This window comes from Leuciscus leuciscus (assembly GCF_965113295.1).
Source record: "Leuciscus leuciscus genome assembly, chromosome: 11".
Lineage (NCBI taxonomy): Eukaryota > Metazoa > Chordata > Actinopteri > Cypriniformes > Leuciscidae > Leuciscus > Leuciscus leuciscus.
The window spans coordinates 22,579,931-22,597,156 of record NC_138735.1 but is presented as its reverse complement, the minus strand read 5'-3'; the positions used below and the strand labels follow the sequence as shown (position 1 = coordinate 22,597,156).

At 39.5% G+C, this 17,226-nt stretch overlaps 2 protein-coding genes across 11 annotated transcripts in view; one reads left to right on the top strand and one right to left on the bottom strand.

Moving 5' to 3' along the window:
* The window catches only part of cnksr2a (connector enhancer of kinase suppressor of Ras 2a), an 84,967-nt gene extending 71,781 nt beyond the window's left edge, over positions 1-13,186 (top strand). For 8 of the 10 annotated variants that reach the window (XM_082183343.1, XM_082183346.1, XM_082183341.1 and 5 more), the window contains 2 exons: positions 5,924-6,123; positions 7,389-13,186. In XM_082183343.1, coding sequence (XP_082039469.1) covers positions 5,924-6,123; positions 7,389-7,619 — 431 coding nt within the window. In that variant the 3' untranslated portion in view covers positions 7,620-13,186. The remainder of the gene's footprint in view (positions 1-5,923; positions 6,124-7,388) is intronic. The other 2 variants (XM_082183347.1, XM_082183339.1) reach the window with 2 other exon arrangements.
* A 140-nt stretch (positions 13,187-13,326) lies between these two features.
* klhl34 (kelch-like family member 34) lies at positions 13,327-16,072 on the bottom strand. Its single transcript, XM_082183353.1, has one exon. The coding sequence runs from the start codon at positions 15,480-15,482 to the stop codon at positions 13,719-13,721; it is 1,764 nt and encodes a 587-aa protein (XP_082039479.1). The 5' UTR covers positions 15,483-16,072; the 3' UTR covers positions 13,327-13,718.
* Between the last annotated feature and the right edge of the window lie 1,154 nt (positions 16,073-17,226).

Genomic DNA, 17,226 nt, shown 5'->3' with positions numbered 1-17,226 from the left:
ATATTCCCAAGTAATATACCTAAATTAAAATATTTTAAAATCTCAAATTGACAGCCCTAATTGAAATAAATAAATAAATAAATAATAATAATACATACAAAATTATATATATATATATATATATATATATACATTTTGTGTTTATATTTTTTATTTATTATAATTGACTTTATTTTTGTTATTATTTTGTGAATTTATTTCAATTAGGACTGTCAGTTTATGAATTCAAATGAGTAACATTAAAAATTCATGCTTATGCAAAGGTAGTGCTGAATCTTCCATTTGTTATAATTTTGCAATGTGTGAAGCTGTGCTTGAAAGAAAATAAACCAGGTCGGCTCAAATCAGCCCACTAAAACCTCTTTACCACAATTATATTCGATTTTAATAGCCCCTCTGATTATGAGAACAGCAGGCACAGCAGAGTTATTTTAGTGCATGTGTGAATTTGAGTGCTTCAATATTAAATTGTTAAGAGCAGTGCACTCAGAGACGGACATGCGCATGGATTTGTGGCTCTTTTTACGTCTGTATCTCTTCCCTTGTTTTCTTGGCTTCTGTATCTTCCTCTTTCTCTGTCTGAGTGTGTGTTGGTGCTGTATGAAGCATAAACAGTGCCTGAGTTGCAGGATTTTTTTAGCTGTGCTGTGAGGTTCCCCACTGAGATCTGTCCACTCGTTTCTTACATACACACATGCACATGCAGGTATCTTCTTCTAGAAATAGCTGCATGCTCTTTCCCATGAAACTCATTTTAAACCTGCCGTATTGGTGTGGTTCTGACACAAGCTCCTGGCCCATTTCACTTTACTTTACCTAACTTGATTTTGATTTACAACAACAGTTAGTCTTTATCTTCCATTTCTGTAAGCCTGTCCTCTTGAGGTTATATATGATTACATTTGATTAAAAAGAATATCAAAAACAGACACCATGATACTCAAAAAATAAAAATTTCATTTTAAACATTTAAAGCTGCAGTCCGTAACTTTTTTGGGGTTAAAAATTATCCAAAATAAATTTTTGAGCAAATACATAACTTCAAAACTATCTGCTTGCCTTAGCTCGATTCAAAACGGTAAGCTTGTAATAATATTTTTAATTTCAGTGGTACTGGTGGATTTCCGCGGGAAATTCGTGCATGTCTTTGCGTCATTACGTCACATCTGTACACATAAAGAAGGAGTCTCGGCTAGTAGGCTATATTGCTTGTGAGGATGTTGGAGGTGGAGATTTATAGCCTTTTCTCAATTTGATGGCGGATCCAGTAGCGCGGGAAGGGGGGGGGGGGGCTGTGGGGGGCTGTGGACTAACATAATATTGTACTTTAAAAACGTGAAATAAAAATAAATAAATGGACAGCGTTAACTAACTCTCTTATGCCTAATGTAGTGAGTGTTCAAGCTACGGAGAAAATGAAATAAAGTTTGAATTTGTCATGCTTTGTTCCGATCAGAGCACGTGAGCGGAGAGCGCATTTCTGAATATTCCGCTCCCTCGCTAATTCCGCTCAGGGTCGCTCGCTCAACCCAGAATGGCCTGTTCGAAAATATGTGGAATAAGGGCTGCCTCCGACTAAAGTTTTTTTCTAGTCGACTAGTAGTTGTTTATTTAAGCCATTAGTGGACAAATCCCCCTTTATAAATTGTATTACTTAAATAGGCTATATACAGGATAATGAGCGTGTACATATATAGCCGCACTCAAGCGCACGGCCGCACGCATAAAGATTGCCACAAAGAACCGGCAAAAGTATGAATGTGTCAAAAATAGCAAGGAGACATTTAACTGTTTATTCATGTGCAATGCAAGTGATTGTGCCGGCGCCTTATTACATTGTCTGCTATATATTTGCTTGTTATTTATTAAATACAGGCAATTGGTTTATAAAACATTGATCAAAATTATGATACAATTTATACAAAAAGAAAATCTTTTAAAAATAGTCTTTCTACAAAACAAAACTCAATGAAGTGGTCAAAATCATGTCTTGCATGTCTCCAGTCATATTGCGCATCTCATGATATATCTTTATCTTTCTCATGCTGCATGCTTCATAATCAACATTGATTAAATAAAAAAATAACATTAGCCTATAATATTTAAACATAAATATGAAACTAAATGTTTTCTTTAATGGCTACAACACATATACAGTACAGAGAAATTTCATGTCTTGTCGTCAGCCACAACATAATGACGTCACATATTTTCCAAACCAGCCCCCAGCCCCCCTCGCATGAAACAGCTTCCAGTGCGCCTGGGCGGATCCAGAAAGGTTCAAACGACAATCACAAGTGACAACTAGAGATTCACCTGTTGAAAATGCAAAACACTTCGGACTTTGGACTTCGGAGTGGCTACAGAAAAACACTGGATTCATCCACACTGTGCCGTGCCGAGATACGACCCACGTCAAGTTGATAATTCCGCGAATAACTGCAATTGCAGATTTCGAACAGAGATGGCGACAAAGAGGTCAAACTACGGACTGCAGTTCCCTTGAGGGACAATAATACATTTAGAAGAACTTTATCTTCTTAACTATAATTTTTTTTCTCAGGAACATCTATTATTTGTACTATAACTTATTAATGTATTCATATACATTTTTCATTTAATATTAATTAAAAAATGTAAATAATATTACATTTTTGTTTAACATAATATTTCCCCCAAAATCTGTTCAGATTAAACTAAGGGTTTCCCAAACTGGGGTTCGTGAGGGAACTCCAGGGGGTTTGTGAGTTGAAGAAAAGCTAATAATTGATTAAATCAATGAAGAAAAAAAAATTGCAATTGAAAATGAGGTCCCACTTTATATTAGGTGTCTTTAACTACTATGTACTAACATTTATAAATTAATCATTTGATACAGTGCACTTATTGTGTACATGCATGTTTCAATGTTGTACTTATATTATTATAATTACCTCAATGTAATTACAACCTCACCCATATCTCAATAGCAGCAAAACTGTTTTACAATACAACATGAACACAATGAGTGCATTTTTTATGTTTCTTTGTGAGTGTTATAAACTCACAATTGTAAGAAAATGTCAGAATTGTCAAGTCAAGTCAAGTTTATTTGTATAGCGCTTTTCACAATACAGATTGTATCAAAGCAGCTTCACAGTATTAAATTAAAATAATACAACAAAGTTTTTTTTTTGTGAGCTGAAACTCGAAATTGCGAGTTTAGATCTCACAATTCTACAAAAAGAATCGCGGGATATAAACTCGCAATTGCATGAAAAAGAGGTCACCTATATAGTCACCTTATAAAGACACCTAATATAAGGTCTGACCAAAAATTGCAATAAATATTTTTTAAATAAAAACAATTTAAATAAAATACTTACTACAAACAATATACAAAATAAATATTTTATTTGTTTATCTGCTTGTCATGTGACCATTAACTGTCATCAGAGAACTGTAAACATGCAAATATGTTAAATTATTTAAATTATAACTTAAAATATCAGGGGGTACTTCAAGTAAATTGTTTTACGTCAAAAAGTTTTGGCTGACAAAAGTTTGGGGACCCTCTGTTGAATGCTAATGAACTATTATTACTTGGAGGAATAATTGTTTATTCAGATTCTTATTAATAAATGTAACTACTTTTTTAAACATGGCCACCTCTTTTACTTTTTTAATGTCTGAAATGCTCTATCTCATTGATGATGCTTAAACCGTAACAATAAATTCTGAATGGGCTATTAATTCTGTCCCATTTTGGCCTGGTGTCCAGATTGACACATTTCTCTCCACAAACCTCCCAGGAAGCCTCTCACTTGCTGTTGGATTACCACTCTGTTTATCTCGCCGTATTACTTTTCATCTTCCCCTCGTCTCGCAGTCTATCGCCTCATGGCTCATTGCCATCTCACCATCTATTTTCCCCATCTCACTGCCCATCTCCTCCCTCACCACCGATCTGCCTGTCTCACTTCCCCGTCTGCCCCCTTTCGCAGTGCCCTGTCTAACTTTCTCTTCTAATATTCCCCTTTTTCGTCATCTCAGACGGATCTCCTGCAGCAGTCTATATATAATCCCAGTGGCTTTTAATGAGTCTCCCTCTTATCTGTGTCTTTTATATCACTCTATCTCTCTCTGGAGGAGTTGGGGGCATATGTTAGTCATCCACGGAGTCCATGCGTGCTGTACTACATACTGAAGAGAAAAGAGAGGCATGGCCTATTGATCGTGACTCTCAATCACATGTTTCCCAGCAACTGGAAAGTTTTTCTGCACTACTAGAGAGTTCTGTGCCATTTAACAAGTTACGAAAGGATCACAAAGAGCTTTAAAACTTTATTGATCTACCCCAGGTTGAGTCGTTGTTATTGTAATTCATCATCACATAGCTAACCAAGCGGTCGTTAAAATGCTTTTTCTTTCCAATTATTGCAGGAATTTAACAAAAGCAGGGCTTGCCAGCAATAACTTGCACACAAAATGATAAACAACCAATAAAAATAGTTAGAAATATAATAAAGAGGTTCAAAACGTGGCCTGACAGGTAGTAGAGTCCGTATCGGTTAGGTTTGTTATTATATCAATAAAAGCTAAAATTCATACATAACAAACAAAAAAACATAATATTCTTCCCACAGTCATTGGGGTCTTTGGTGCGTAAATGGAAAATGCTTAAATTAATAATCATTTAGATTTTTTTTTTTTTTTTTTTAAACTACTAAACTGACCTCCTTATATTGTATTTATTTGAACTATTCCCTTGCTAAATGCGACATGCAAATATACCCTGCATCTGCAGCATATGCTGGGAGGAGCTGTGTGGGACTGCTGCCCTCTTGTGGTTGTTCAGAATAGTGGGTATATACTCGCCCACACACTGTACACTGTGAGTTCGTGAAGGCTGATCATAAGAAACGCATGTAATATCTGCCAATAACACCCAGCACTAGATACTGTCCATGGCCCACATGCTTTACCTACACAAACACTCCAACAACAGGACTTGAGTGATTCAACTTATTTCCGGACTAACACATGAGCACCAGCATACAGTCACACGCAGACAGAAACATCAAAGAAACAAGCAACATGCCAACTGCTCGGCAGAGTGATTGATTGCCAAACCTGAGTTTTTCTCTGTGTTGATGAAATGACCATGTCATGTCATATTGAACATGTCATGAACAGTGCTGAAATCTGTCTTCTTGTCTTACTGTCCATTATTGGGTTTCTGCCATCCCAAAACCCCTTTTTCAGCATTGTGATTTCAGCAAAATGTGATTCTGTAGTTTTGCCATTTTGCATGTTATATGCTGTTGTTTTTTGGTGGATGGTTTCTAGCTGGTTTATACTGACCATTAGCTGGTTGACCAGCCACTATGATACAAATCTCATCTTTGATCATCAAACCCATTTTTGATCATCTAGTAACTGTTTACTAGCACTTCTAAACTGGTTATTAGCTGGTCCGAATTGGTCGATAGCAGAAAAAAAAATCTAAGATGGATTTTAGACCAGTGAATGGCCAGTTTAAACTGGATAATGGCCATCTTAGACCAGTCAATGACAAGTTTAAACCAGCTTATGGTCAGCTAATGACCATCTTAGACCTAATGAACAGCTCAAACCAGCTATGACCATCTTAAAGCAACTAATGACTAGCTTAGACCAGCTAATGAAATTTTCATCTTAGACAAACAAATAATCACCATGTTAACTCACCAATGTAGATGAGTTAATGTCCAAATGACATTACTAAATAATGACCATTTTGACCATGGTTGACAGCTTGAACCAGCTAATCACCATGTTAACTAGCTAATAACCATCTTGACCATGGTTGACAGCTTGAACCAGCTAATCATGTTGAATAGCTAACTCTTTACTGGTGGAGCCACCCCTCTTTAACCCTGGCTTTCTGTGGCGCCCCCCACAGGCGGGGAGCCGGAGTGCCATCGGCAGGCGGATTCGCTCGGTGATTTGTATCGGGCGCTGGAGCGTGCCAGCCTGTCGCCCATTGGTGAGCACCGCCTTTCCACCCGTCTGGAGTACAAACACCTTTTCATTCGGCGTTGCAACGATCCACAGCTAAATGACAAACTGCATCATCTCCGCATCCTGCAGAGCACGCTAAAGGTATCTGACCTCTGCTGCCGCATGGGTCCCACTGAAACCATGTGTGCCTGTTTGTTTCATCTGTCGCGTCTGTCCGTCCGTCCCTCTCCATCTGTCTGATGTCTGTGGGGTTCTGGGGACAGCAGGATTTTTTTTATTTTATTTCTTTTTTTCATTTTTATACAGTTTACTAAGCCAAACTGCTATCCCAGAATCCCATCCATGTTAGACGGAGTTCTCTGTCTGGTGTGGGAGGAGGGTATGGCCAAACTCTGCTCTGAACCCTGCTTCTCTGTGTGGGTTAGTCTGGTTTTGGCTCTGCTTGGTGCAATTGGGTCTTCTGTTGCTGGGTCAGTCGACCCATGGCTCTGCTGTGACCCATCTCCCCACCCCCCAGCTGCTGTGCTGTGCTTATTATGTTGGGACAGAGCCTCGCGTTGCATTGTGGGTGTAATAAACAGCTGTTCAATAGCACCAAAAAAGGTTCCAAAACCTAAGATTTACGATGGATCATTATTGATGAGCTAATGACACTCACAACTAGCTAATGACAGTTTATGACCAGTGTAAACCAGCTAATGGCCATTTTAGACCAGTTAATGACCAGTTTAAAACAGTTAATGACCATCTTAGATCATCTTATGAGCATGTCGACCAGTTTAGGCCATCTTAGACCAGCTAATGACCATCTTAAACCAGCTAATGACTATCTTAGACCAGCTAAGGACCATCTTAGACCAGTTAATGACCACGTAAGACTAGCTAATCACCATTTTGACCAGCTGATAACCATCTTCGATGAGATAATGATCTTTGGTATGGCCAAACCCTGCTCTGAACCCTGCTTCTCAATGTGGATTAATCTGGTTTGGTGCCATTAGGTCTGCCTGTGGTTGGGTCAGTCGGTCTGTGCCTCTGCTGTGTGTCTGTGGCTCTGCCTTTGCACCCCCCACCCCCACCCCCAATCCCCTTGCCGTCCTAATTATGTTGGGGCAGAGCCTTCCGTTGCATTGTGGGTATTATAAGGATCCCTTATCACTCAGACTTGAATGAAAGAAGGTTAATTGGGGGCACAAAGCCCCACAGTGCCAGAGGACTCCAGTCAAGTCTGAGCATGCTATGTGTGTTTGCGTGTGTGTGCCGCTCTGCTCATCTAGGCTGAGTCCACATCGCTTCACGTCTACACTAACCGCCTGTGGCGTGCTTTATGACATCCTATCCACTGTATGAAGGAGACTGTATCTGTAATGCCCACCCTCCACTGCTCTCTTTCTTCACTCCCATAGGACAGGGAGGGCGAGGTAGCACTGATTGACAAGCTGCTGGCCAATCCTAAACTCACGTCCTCAGAGTTCCAGGAATGGAAGAAAGTTTACATGGAGCTGTATTCAGGAGAGCCCCAGCGGGACCGTCAGCCCAGCCCTGCCTCTGAGCCCAGCCCTGCCACCACGCCTGAACCCACCCCCCGCACGCCCTCCCTCTCGCACACGCACTCCTACATCGAGACTCACGTCTGATGCACACTTCAGACACAAAAATAACACCACATTATTTGAAGTAGTTGTCGCTCACTTGCACGGACCTTCAAGATAAAGTATGGGGTGAATTGGTGTTTACGGACTAATAATCTGATATTTTAATTATGTGGCTGTGAGGGATATATGTACAGAATTAACATTTAGGGATATGATGATGCACTGATGCATGATTTGAAAATGCAGTTACATTATTTAGTAATTATTATAAAATTACCCAGAGGCCCATTATGCACAATAAATTGTCTTAATTTATTGTGCATATAATCTGGGCCTTTGGGTAATTTTATAATCAGTTATGTTCTGATTATATGTGCTGATAATTATATGCTATATTACATTATGTGCTGATAATTTTATAATCAGCTCAGTTATGAAAAATAGTGTTTATGTTCTAGAATATCTGATGAAAACTTTTAAGAATCACAATAAGATGGCATCTGCCAGTAATAGTTAATGTTTTGACCCCACTTGATTTGAAAAAGGGCTTTACCTGTCTTTGTGAGCTTTCTGCCATTTTTATTTATTTTTGTTTATGTGGTTGACGTATTTTCTAGGGATCACGATATATTAGTTTCTTACTAATATATTAGTATATACGTTTTTTAAACGATTCCAAATTGTATCAGCCATCATCTAATGCTCACCAAAAGTTCAAGTTCAAAGATTTAATAACACTGTTAAATCTCAAAATGAATATCCATTTTTCATATTGTACATTATAATTTTGTGATGCCTAAATTCACATTAAAAGTGTATTTTAAACAATTGATTTTAGTTTTTTATTATTATTATTATTTATTTAGAAAAAAATGCATAGAATTAAAATTTTGGGCATGAAAATATTGTATCAGCTATACTTTTACTATCTGTGATTATTGTATAATCACAAAGATTATGAAGATATATTATAATTATTAATTATATTGTACTGTTATCCCTCACAGTCTCGTTTTCATTCACGTCAGATTTGATACCGCATCTACCCAGATTAAGGTCCTTTAACACAAATTCCCTTCTCACTTTTCCTTGTACTTTCCCATCCTGACAGCAATCGCAGACTCAATCTACTTGTGCTTTTTAAATACTTGAAAACATTGTTTACGCAGGCACAAATATCTGTACAAACAAAGCACTCTCAATGGCTCAACTCACAACCAACGGGCTTCAGAGTATGCCACTTCTGCACACGTGGTTGCCATGGTTACGAGTCCTCCAAGCGGCTCAGACGAGGAGAGACAATGCCCTCGCACCGAGAACAAACCTGGCACACCTCTAGACAGGAACCAGAGCACTTGATCATGGAAATGGACGCCTCGGACTGAACTCTGAGAGGAAATGCATGTCAGAGGCGGCCTTTGAACACTAAACGCACTGACTGTCACTCTGTTGTGCTGCTGTACCTGTGTTTGGCTGTCATTTTGAAGCAAATCTCACAGTGGACTCGCAGACGGTCATCACACAAGTTATCTGCCATGTTTATATGCCACTTTAGCATACCATATACTCTACTGTATCATACTATATATTTATGATCTGCTGTTATACATCGGCTGGCCCCGACTTATAGCATTTGTACGTTTGCGTTGGAAGATGTGTGCGTGTGCATGAACATGGAAAACTAATGTGGTTACCTCATCTAACCACAATCTCCGCAGGGTCTTTGGATATACCAAGAAAAGGCATTTAAAGAAATATTCCTTGTTCAAAATCAGTTCATTTCTATTCACAGCTTCTGTGGCTTGGTGTTGGTCACCACAGTCAGTGATTTTGATTCATAGTAATGCTCTCACAATGGAAGTCTATGGGACAAGGCAATAGAACATTTTCAGGCAGGAATGTGCAGCTTGGATTCTTGTTAAGGTGCTTATATCAATTCTTCCATACAAAAATATGTCTATAAAGTTGTGAGACTTTTCTAGGAGCAGATCTTCTGGTAATTCCTGAGGGTGGATTTGTCTCTGTGTAAAATAACCCTTTTTGCTGTACTTACACTTGTTTGAAAAAAAGTTACGGTAAATGTTCACAGACTTCACACAGTCAAAAGTTAAGACTGGATATGACAAGGTCATACAGTATGCACAGACAAGCTTAGTAAACCATTCTTTCATTTTGAGCTGTAGTTGTTTGTGAAACCTTATTATTATTAATATTATTAGGGATGCATAGACTAATTGGTACCATATTAGAATTGTATTTATTTTATTTTATCAGTGGGATACACATCAGCAAATATTAAATATTTAATTCAGTAGTACAATATAATGTTGTGATGCCTGAATGCAAATGTATGTGAACTGAGTTCAGTTTTAAGTGTTTTTTTTTATTTATTTTTTTACTTATTTAGAATATTCATTTATTTAAAACAGTATTAAAAAAGAAGAAGAAGAAGAAATGATTGACTTATCCGTTTTGGCCAGTTTAAATAAATCAGTGCATCTCTAATCATAATGATAATAATAACTTATTATATTTAGTAAAAATTATTATTATGTTAGTCTCATGTTGACATGCATAATGTGGACCTATGAGTTTTTGATATTTTAAACATGAATGAGTTTTTGATATTTTAAACATTATTTTAACATTTATTGTGGTCCAGTGCCTTGTCCCAATCAGAAAAGAGTCAAAATAATTGAATGTAGTAATTTACAGAATGCCAAAAATGCTGTAGATAGTGTTCAGCTTGTTTTGAACCTGGAATATTTCTGCGCCTGTGCTGTAAACGCTTCTTGACCGAGAGTAACACCTTGCTAAACTGGGCCTCTGATAACGGATGAACATTCGGTGAAGTGTGTGTGCTTTGATTGGTAGAAAATAGCACAGGCTTCATTATCCAGAAGCAGCATTATCTCTGTAACTTGAGTCGAATTGTGGAAGTTCTCTCTTCACTACAGTTTCCTGATAATATGAGGTGAAATGATGTGTCTCTGCACAAATGAGAGTTCAAAATCAAAAACAGATTCACACGGGATGCTCCTAGCAAAGATTTGCATCCTTAAGCGAGCAGAGACAGCCCTAACAAGTGATTGTGTGCCCGTGCAGAAGGTGTGCTGTGCATCTTTTATGCTTAATCTGAAGTTTTATGGATTTTTTAGTATTGTATACCTCCGTTTGGACTCAAGTTTTCCATTTCTACAAGCTGCCATGCAGTCGTCCTGTGCATTGCCGCGGGTTTAGGGACATTTGTGTCAAGCAACAGTGAGGTTTTTATGACAGCCAAGGTCACCACGACACCGCTGGTCTCAGCCCAGGGACTCGCCGATAAAAGCTGTTGCCCTGAACTCAACCCAGCATCTGTCAGAAGCAGCAGCTCAACTCCTGATATTACATGTATGTCAAAGTTCAGGAGATCGTCCATCTTTATAAACTCTCAAAGCTACATGGCTTGTAGATACACTACAATCACATTTGTGTTTTTTTTTTCTAAACCAAAGCTGCCAAATGATTTATTGTCAGTGTTTCAACTGTCAGAAAGGCCGCTCTCAGGCGCTCAGCAAACACAAAGACGCTTTATGTGAGATTTTTAAGAACACTGAATGACCAGAAGAGTGTTTATTGTATGATAAGATGTGTATTATATGATGTACATTGATATTTCAGGTATGACTGACATAATGGAGCACATTTCATTCCATATGTAATCTAAGACTATATTAGCTTGATTTTGATTGAGTGACTCAGGTGCTAATGTGTCCATGGGAATCATGGGAATCCATTAGCTCTTGGAGAAAGTGATTACCAGTGGATATAGAGCTACTAGAACTGATGTCTATTGGTATTTTACTTTAGTAATATATCAAAGTTATTATTATTTTAGTGCAAAACATGTTATGTTTCTTTAGCAGCCCATTTTTTAACAAAGTTGTCGTACAACAATCTAGTTCATCAATATCTGTGCTGCTGCCTGTCTTTATTATGAATAGGGCATGTAATTTAGGCAGTGCAGTTTCCTATGTGTTGTGTTTAGCGTACAACCTGGTAAAGTTTACTTTATTTATGACATTATTTAAAAAGAGTTATTGCTTTATCCAGATTTAAGTGTGGTTATACCTAGAGTCAATAAACTTTTATGGATGTAATCATGCTGTATTTATTGTATATACATGTGTTTTTTTTAACATGCTGGATACTTTAAATGAAGCGAGTTAGAATGCACATTGGAGAAAGGTGTCCTCAACATTGCCTGACAGGCTGCCCAAACTTTGAGGCTGGTAAATACCTATGTAGGTCTATTATGTGTTCACATTCATCTCAATGGCAGTTTCTCGGCTGGCATTTCCAACCTTGATTCTGCCATCTTTGTTTATGGTCAGGAATTCAATCCAAAATATATTTAAGCTTAAGCCAATCGCCTGAGGAGTTAAGAGCTTGACAGCCTATCGGGCAATGAGTAAAGGCACCTTTCTCCAGAGGGTGGTTCAAATGGAGGCCCATTTCAATTTCCCAGAGAGCCATTCTTTTTTTCTTCCAGAAGCTTGCTGGTTTCCAGGCTGTTCAGTGAAGGTAATGGACTCACATTTAACGGAGATGAACTGTTGGGTTTGCTCTGAGTCTTAGGTCGAGAATGGGTCTCCTTTGTTTGGGCACAAGAGGCAGTTCAGATGGGAAATTCTGATTTCTTTACTTGTTTGCTGGTCTTATCTGGTGTAAACTAATCTAACCAGCAAACCAGGTTGGGCTGCTCGTACTCAGATCTTATGCAATTTTTTCTCTCATATGCTTTATTATTACCAGCACCCTTGTGTTAATGAGTACAAAAGACTTTAAAGAAACTTTTAAGTCTTAGGTCAAAGTTTAAGTAGTCAAATCTTTTATTAATGCATTTATCTCTTTGCTGCTCATTTGCATTGAATCAATTGTAGAATAGTCATGACAAATGTCAATATTCATTGTACAGACTCGATGCTCAGTGCTGCTTGAAATGCCAACACAGAAATGGTTACTACTACTAGTTTTGAACTGATTCATTTGAATCAATTTGAACTTACAGAAATGAATCAAACTTGCAACCTCTTCTACTGAAGGGGAAAAACAAACATGCATTATTTCATTAAAACATCTGTGTTTTTTTATGGTTTCATGTACAAATCTATATATAGGCTACTATTATAAAATAATATATTATGAATTTTTTATATATCATCCAGCCTAGTGACTACTATTGATGTATATCGCACTGTTTTGCAAGATTTCTGCTGTTCACTATTTGTAGTTCACCTTAATTATATTGGTTTTCTAGTCACACTATACTATCTGTGACTGGAAATCTAGATTTCCATGCAGGGCCTGACTTTTGAGCTGTCAGATATACATGCCTATGCAGTTTTGTTTATCATTGCTCACTAAAAATCTCCTCATCCTCATTTGACTTGTCTGCATCCCACACACACTCAGTGGTCTTGACACTTGTCCTTGCCCACTTCGAATTCCCATGTACCCTTCCAAATCAATGATCTAATTTGGCTTTCTCTCGCAGCATCTGTGAGTGTACTCTCCTTCATTTTAACTGCTGTCTTTTCAACTATCTACAGTCTGTATCCAGCATTCATGGCAGCTGTCCCTCTGTCATAAGACATTATGACTGTCACCTTTGATCTTCACACAGTGCCAAATAGTCAAATCTTGTCCAAACTGGACTTCAAGTGCACACTTTATGTCTGTTTTCATTTGTTCTTATCTAGATTGCTTTTCTGTTTTTTTGTCCTTTCTTCGTGCCTTTCAAGAGTGTGCAGCGGTCTGAAATGTAATCTTTAGTTCTCCAGTGTCCATACAGGAACTATGCCATTTTTCAGGACAAAGTCTTTATGACAATTCATCTATCAATGTCATGACTTTCTCTACCCTATTCATAGTGACCTACTTTCAGGTGTTCCTTACTGCTTGCTGCAAAACATACTTGACAGCATTTTACCCCCACCAAGGTCTTCTGTATCTGGGTAAATAGACTCCTGTTTTCCATGCCACTTTACAATCCATGTATCCATGATACAAAGAATACCCTTGTCCATCAACTCTCTCTGCCCCATAACAGCCATCTGTTTGTCTGTGTGTATGTGGGATGGTGTTTGTAATTGACTTTTAGGTCTCCGGAGGGTCTTGAAGAGTCATTATGGCACACTGAATCCCACACAAGGGCCCTGGTAATTTACACACTTCCCTCCACGCATCATATTCTGTGTCATACTCCAGCACGTTTGTTGTACACACCTCCTGTCCTTCCTGCCATTTTCTGCCTCCAAACATAAGCACACGTCTTCCCCCTGTTGCGGTCAAACCATAGCAGAAGCGGTCATTCAGTAGGGGCTTTAAACGGGTCCACAGGTCTTGCTCAGGATTGTAGCGTTCAATGTCACAGAAGGGCTCATACATTCCCAAAAAGGTGTAAATTCTTCCCCTCACTGTTGCCATCTGGTGGCCGAATCTGGCAATGGACATGTTACAACATCTCTGCCAGGCATCCCCCTCAACAGAATTCAAAAACAACACATCTTTGCTGCTCTCTGGGTTGTTTATATGAATGCCACCGGAGATGTAGATTCCTGTTCCAATAGTGGCACAGGCGTGTCCATGAACTGAATTTGGTAGGGATACACCACTGCGCCAGCAGCCTTCACTCATATTGTACCTTTCCACAGATGACAAAGCAGGCTCACCCTTCTCGCCCCGTCCACCAATAGCAAAAATAACACCTTCCATCACACAGCAGGCAAACTGTGCCCTCTTCTGCAAGAGTGGTTCCATCTCCTCCCACTGCTCAAACCGTGGGTCATAGCGCCACACCTGGTCAGTGACAGTCATCACAGCACTCTTCTCGTTCTCCTCATCCACCTGCACCACCTCACCACCTAGTACAAATAAGAAGTTCCCAACAACGCATACTCCCTGGTGCTGTATCTTATTTGGTAGGGATGCTGAAAGTGGCTGGAATTTCTTGCTGCGAGGTTCGTAGGTTAGGATCTGATTCTGAGGTCTGTTTGCTTCTGGTCCTCCCCCTATCAGAAGAATCTTGTTGCTTATGGATCTTAGGCTGGTGTGGACACTTTGAAGTAGAGGTTGTAAGGGACCCTGAAGGTGGTAGTTAAGCGCTTTCTGCACTACGCTGCGGATGAAGGGTGTACGTAGTGCAGGTTTAAGTGCACTAAGTTGAGACAGCTCTTCAGATGGCACCAAACCAAATCGGATCCGACTGATCAATGCATTACTTTGCAGGGCAGATTGTGGGTTGCACTCTAGCCAGTCCAAAACCAGCTGTAGAAGTTCTGTCTCCTTCACTCCTGGCATCTCCTCAGCAACAAGCACCTCTTTCAGAGAATCAAGGTTTAACTCCATTATATCAGTCTTGTATTCCTCAGTTGCAAGTATTCTGCAGATGTTTCTGGCAATGAAAGAGTTGCTGTCATTGAAGGCTTCAGAAAGGCCATAGCATGCTGCTATGTTCGCAAAAAAGCAGCAATTGTCAGGAGCAATGCTCTCTGAGATGTACTGAGTACAAAGATCCACAGCATGGGTGATCTGTAGATAGCAGGCAGCCTGCAGTGTGACCTCCAAAGTGGAGGGTGACAGTGAGATCCATGAGGTGTAGATGAAGTCCAGTATCTGCTCCAGGCCCAGAGATGACAGGGCTGGCAAGCTGATAGTATGAGTACTGGATTCCAGAGTGTAGTCTTGGAACATAGACCAGAAGTAGTCACTGGAACAGGCTAGTAAAGTGCGGTGAGCAGGGAACTCCACACCTTCCGCCTCCAAAACAACATCACACATTCGACCCTCCAGACGCAAGCTCTGGTACCGAGACAGAACACCTTCTCCATGAGTGCTGCTGAGCATCAGAAAATAATTCATCACTAGGAGAAGAAGGGAGAGAGATAAGGAAGACCAGGGTCAAGAACAGGTGAGTTAGAGAGAGAAAGGAAGGGAAAGAGGCAGAGGTGGCTAGGTCGTCTTGCTCCTGCAAAAGTCATCAAAAGTAAAGAAGACAGCAGTAAGAAAAGGTCCGCTGCACCAGCCGCGTCTGTTGGGATGTGGTCCATGACTTCTGCAGGCATCAAATGCGTAAACTTGTAAAGGGGAGGGTCAACCATTGCTCCTCCACCCAGTGGGCAGCCTCCAAACCTTTTGCCTCAACAAGATAGGCATGTGTTTTCTACCAGATCTCTAAAAGGGAGGGGGGAATGGATGGGCAGACATTTTGGGGCCACAAGGGGTAAACACAGCCTCAAGCTAGTTGCCCTTTCCCTTTAGTTAAATGGGAACACAGAAAGCGGGAGGGATCATGCCGGGGGTTTATTATGATATGCAGATCTGAAGTCATCCCTTGATAAATACAGGAGTTAGTCAGCACTGTGGATTTCAGTCTGTCGCCACCAGAAGCCACATATCACCAAGGTGACAGGAATAGAAACTCAGAGTTTATCAAAAGGACAGCCAGGACACAGTCTAGCCCCAAAAAAAAAAAAAAAAGAGAAAGAGAGAGAATTGGCAGTGAGAATCCCGTCTATAAGAACCATAGGGAGATTGTTCAGACAATGTCAAGAAGGCACAAAGATAAAAAATTAAAAAGGACAATAAAATTTGTTTTAGAACCACAGAGATGTTGGCTAGATTTCTGATGGGTGAGGTTGATTTATAGACTTGTATTTGTGTGTAAGTGTGATCCACTGCAAAAAGGAAACATCCCACCCTCGTGAACATCGTTCCAGTCATTCTCCCTGAATAGCTACTGGCTCAAAGCTGGGATGGGGCAGCATCAGGCCAGGTTGCAGAGGGGGTATTAAGTATAAGAGCGAGGGGTGATTATGATAGAGCTTCTCGTATCATTCTCACACCCTCTCCTCATAGTCGCACTGGTTTCTCCTCTGTCTAGCACAATGCTATGTATTGTATTGCAAATGCTTGACATTGGAGAAACATCTATCAAGGTAATTGGTAACTGGAGTCATTTGTGAATTCACTATCACTCGAGTGCAGCTGCAATAAGGTCATGATGAATCAAATGGGGGTGTGTTTGTGTGCTATGTGTCTCAAGAAAGTGATTTTGTAGACACTGTTTGTTCTGCCAAATCCTGTGCATATACAACCCCTTTGGATTCTCGCTTTAAAATGAATAATTGGCCTTTTAGGGACCTTGGCATGTCTTTATACTCTGCATCAGCAGATATATATTTAAATGCACCAAACAACTGCCAATGTTTTAAATTAGATGCATTAACTATGCCACACTTTTTATATTTCGTCAACAAAACCAGACTCCACTGCATTGCATGCTTTAAGGTCTTTTGCAGGATCATACTCTCTTCCACCACTGCAAAATCTATAAATACAATTTATGATAAACTGTTTTACACCTGATGGGTTTATAAGTGCATTTAATTGCATATACAGATGATTCATGTGCCTAGGCACTTTGTGAGTGTGTTTGTGTTCTCTGGTGACCCTTCAGTCAAGAAATGAGTGGCTGTAGACCTGAGTGGCTTTCTAAATATAACTATCTGTTCTTCCTGTTAGGGGTTTTGTTTGGCTCTGGTGGTCATGGTGAACTATTTTAATAATAACTGGTGAGCATAAAGCTTTAGGTAAGAAAATCCTT

What these genes read in the sequence shown, in the direction of transcription:
- klhl34 (XM_082183353.1), bottom strand. Translation starts at nt 15,482, where the DNA reads ATGAATTATTTTCTGATGCTCAGCAGCACTCATGGAGAAGGTGTTCTG.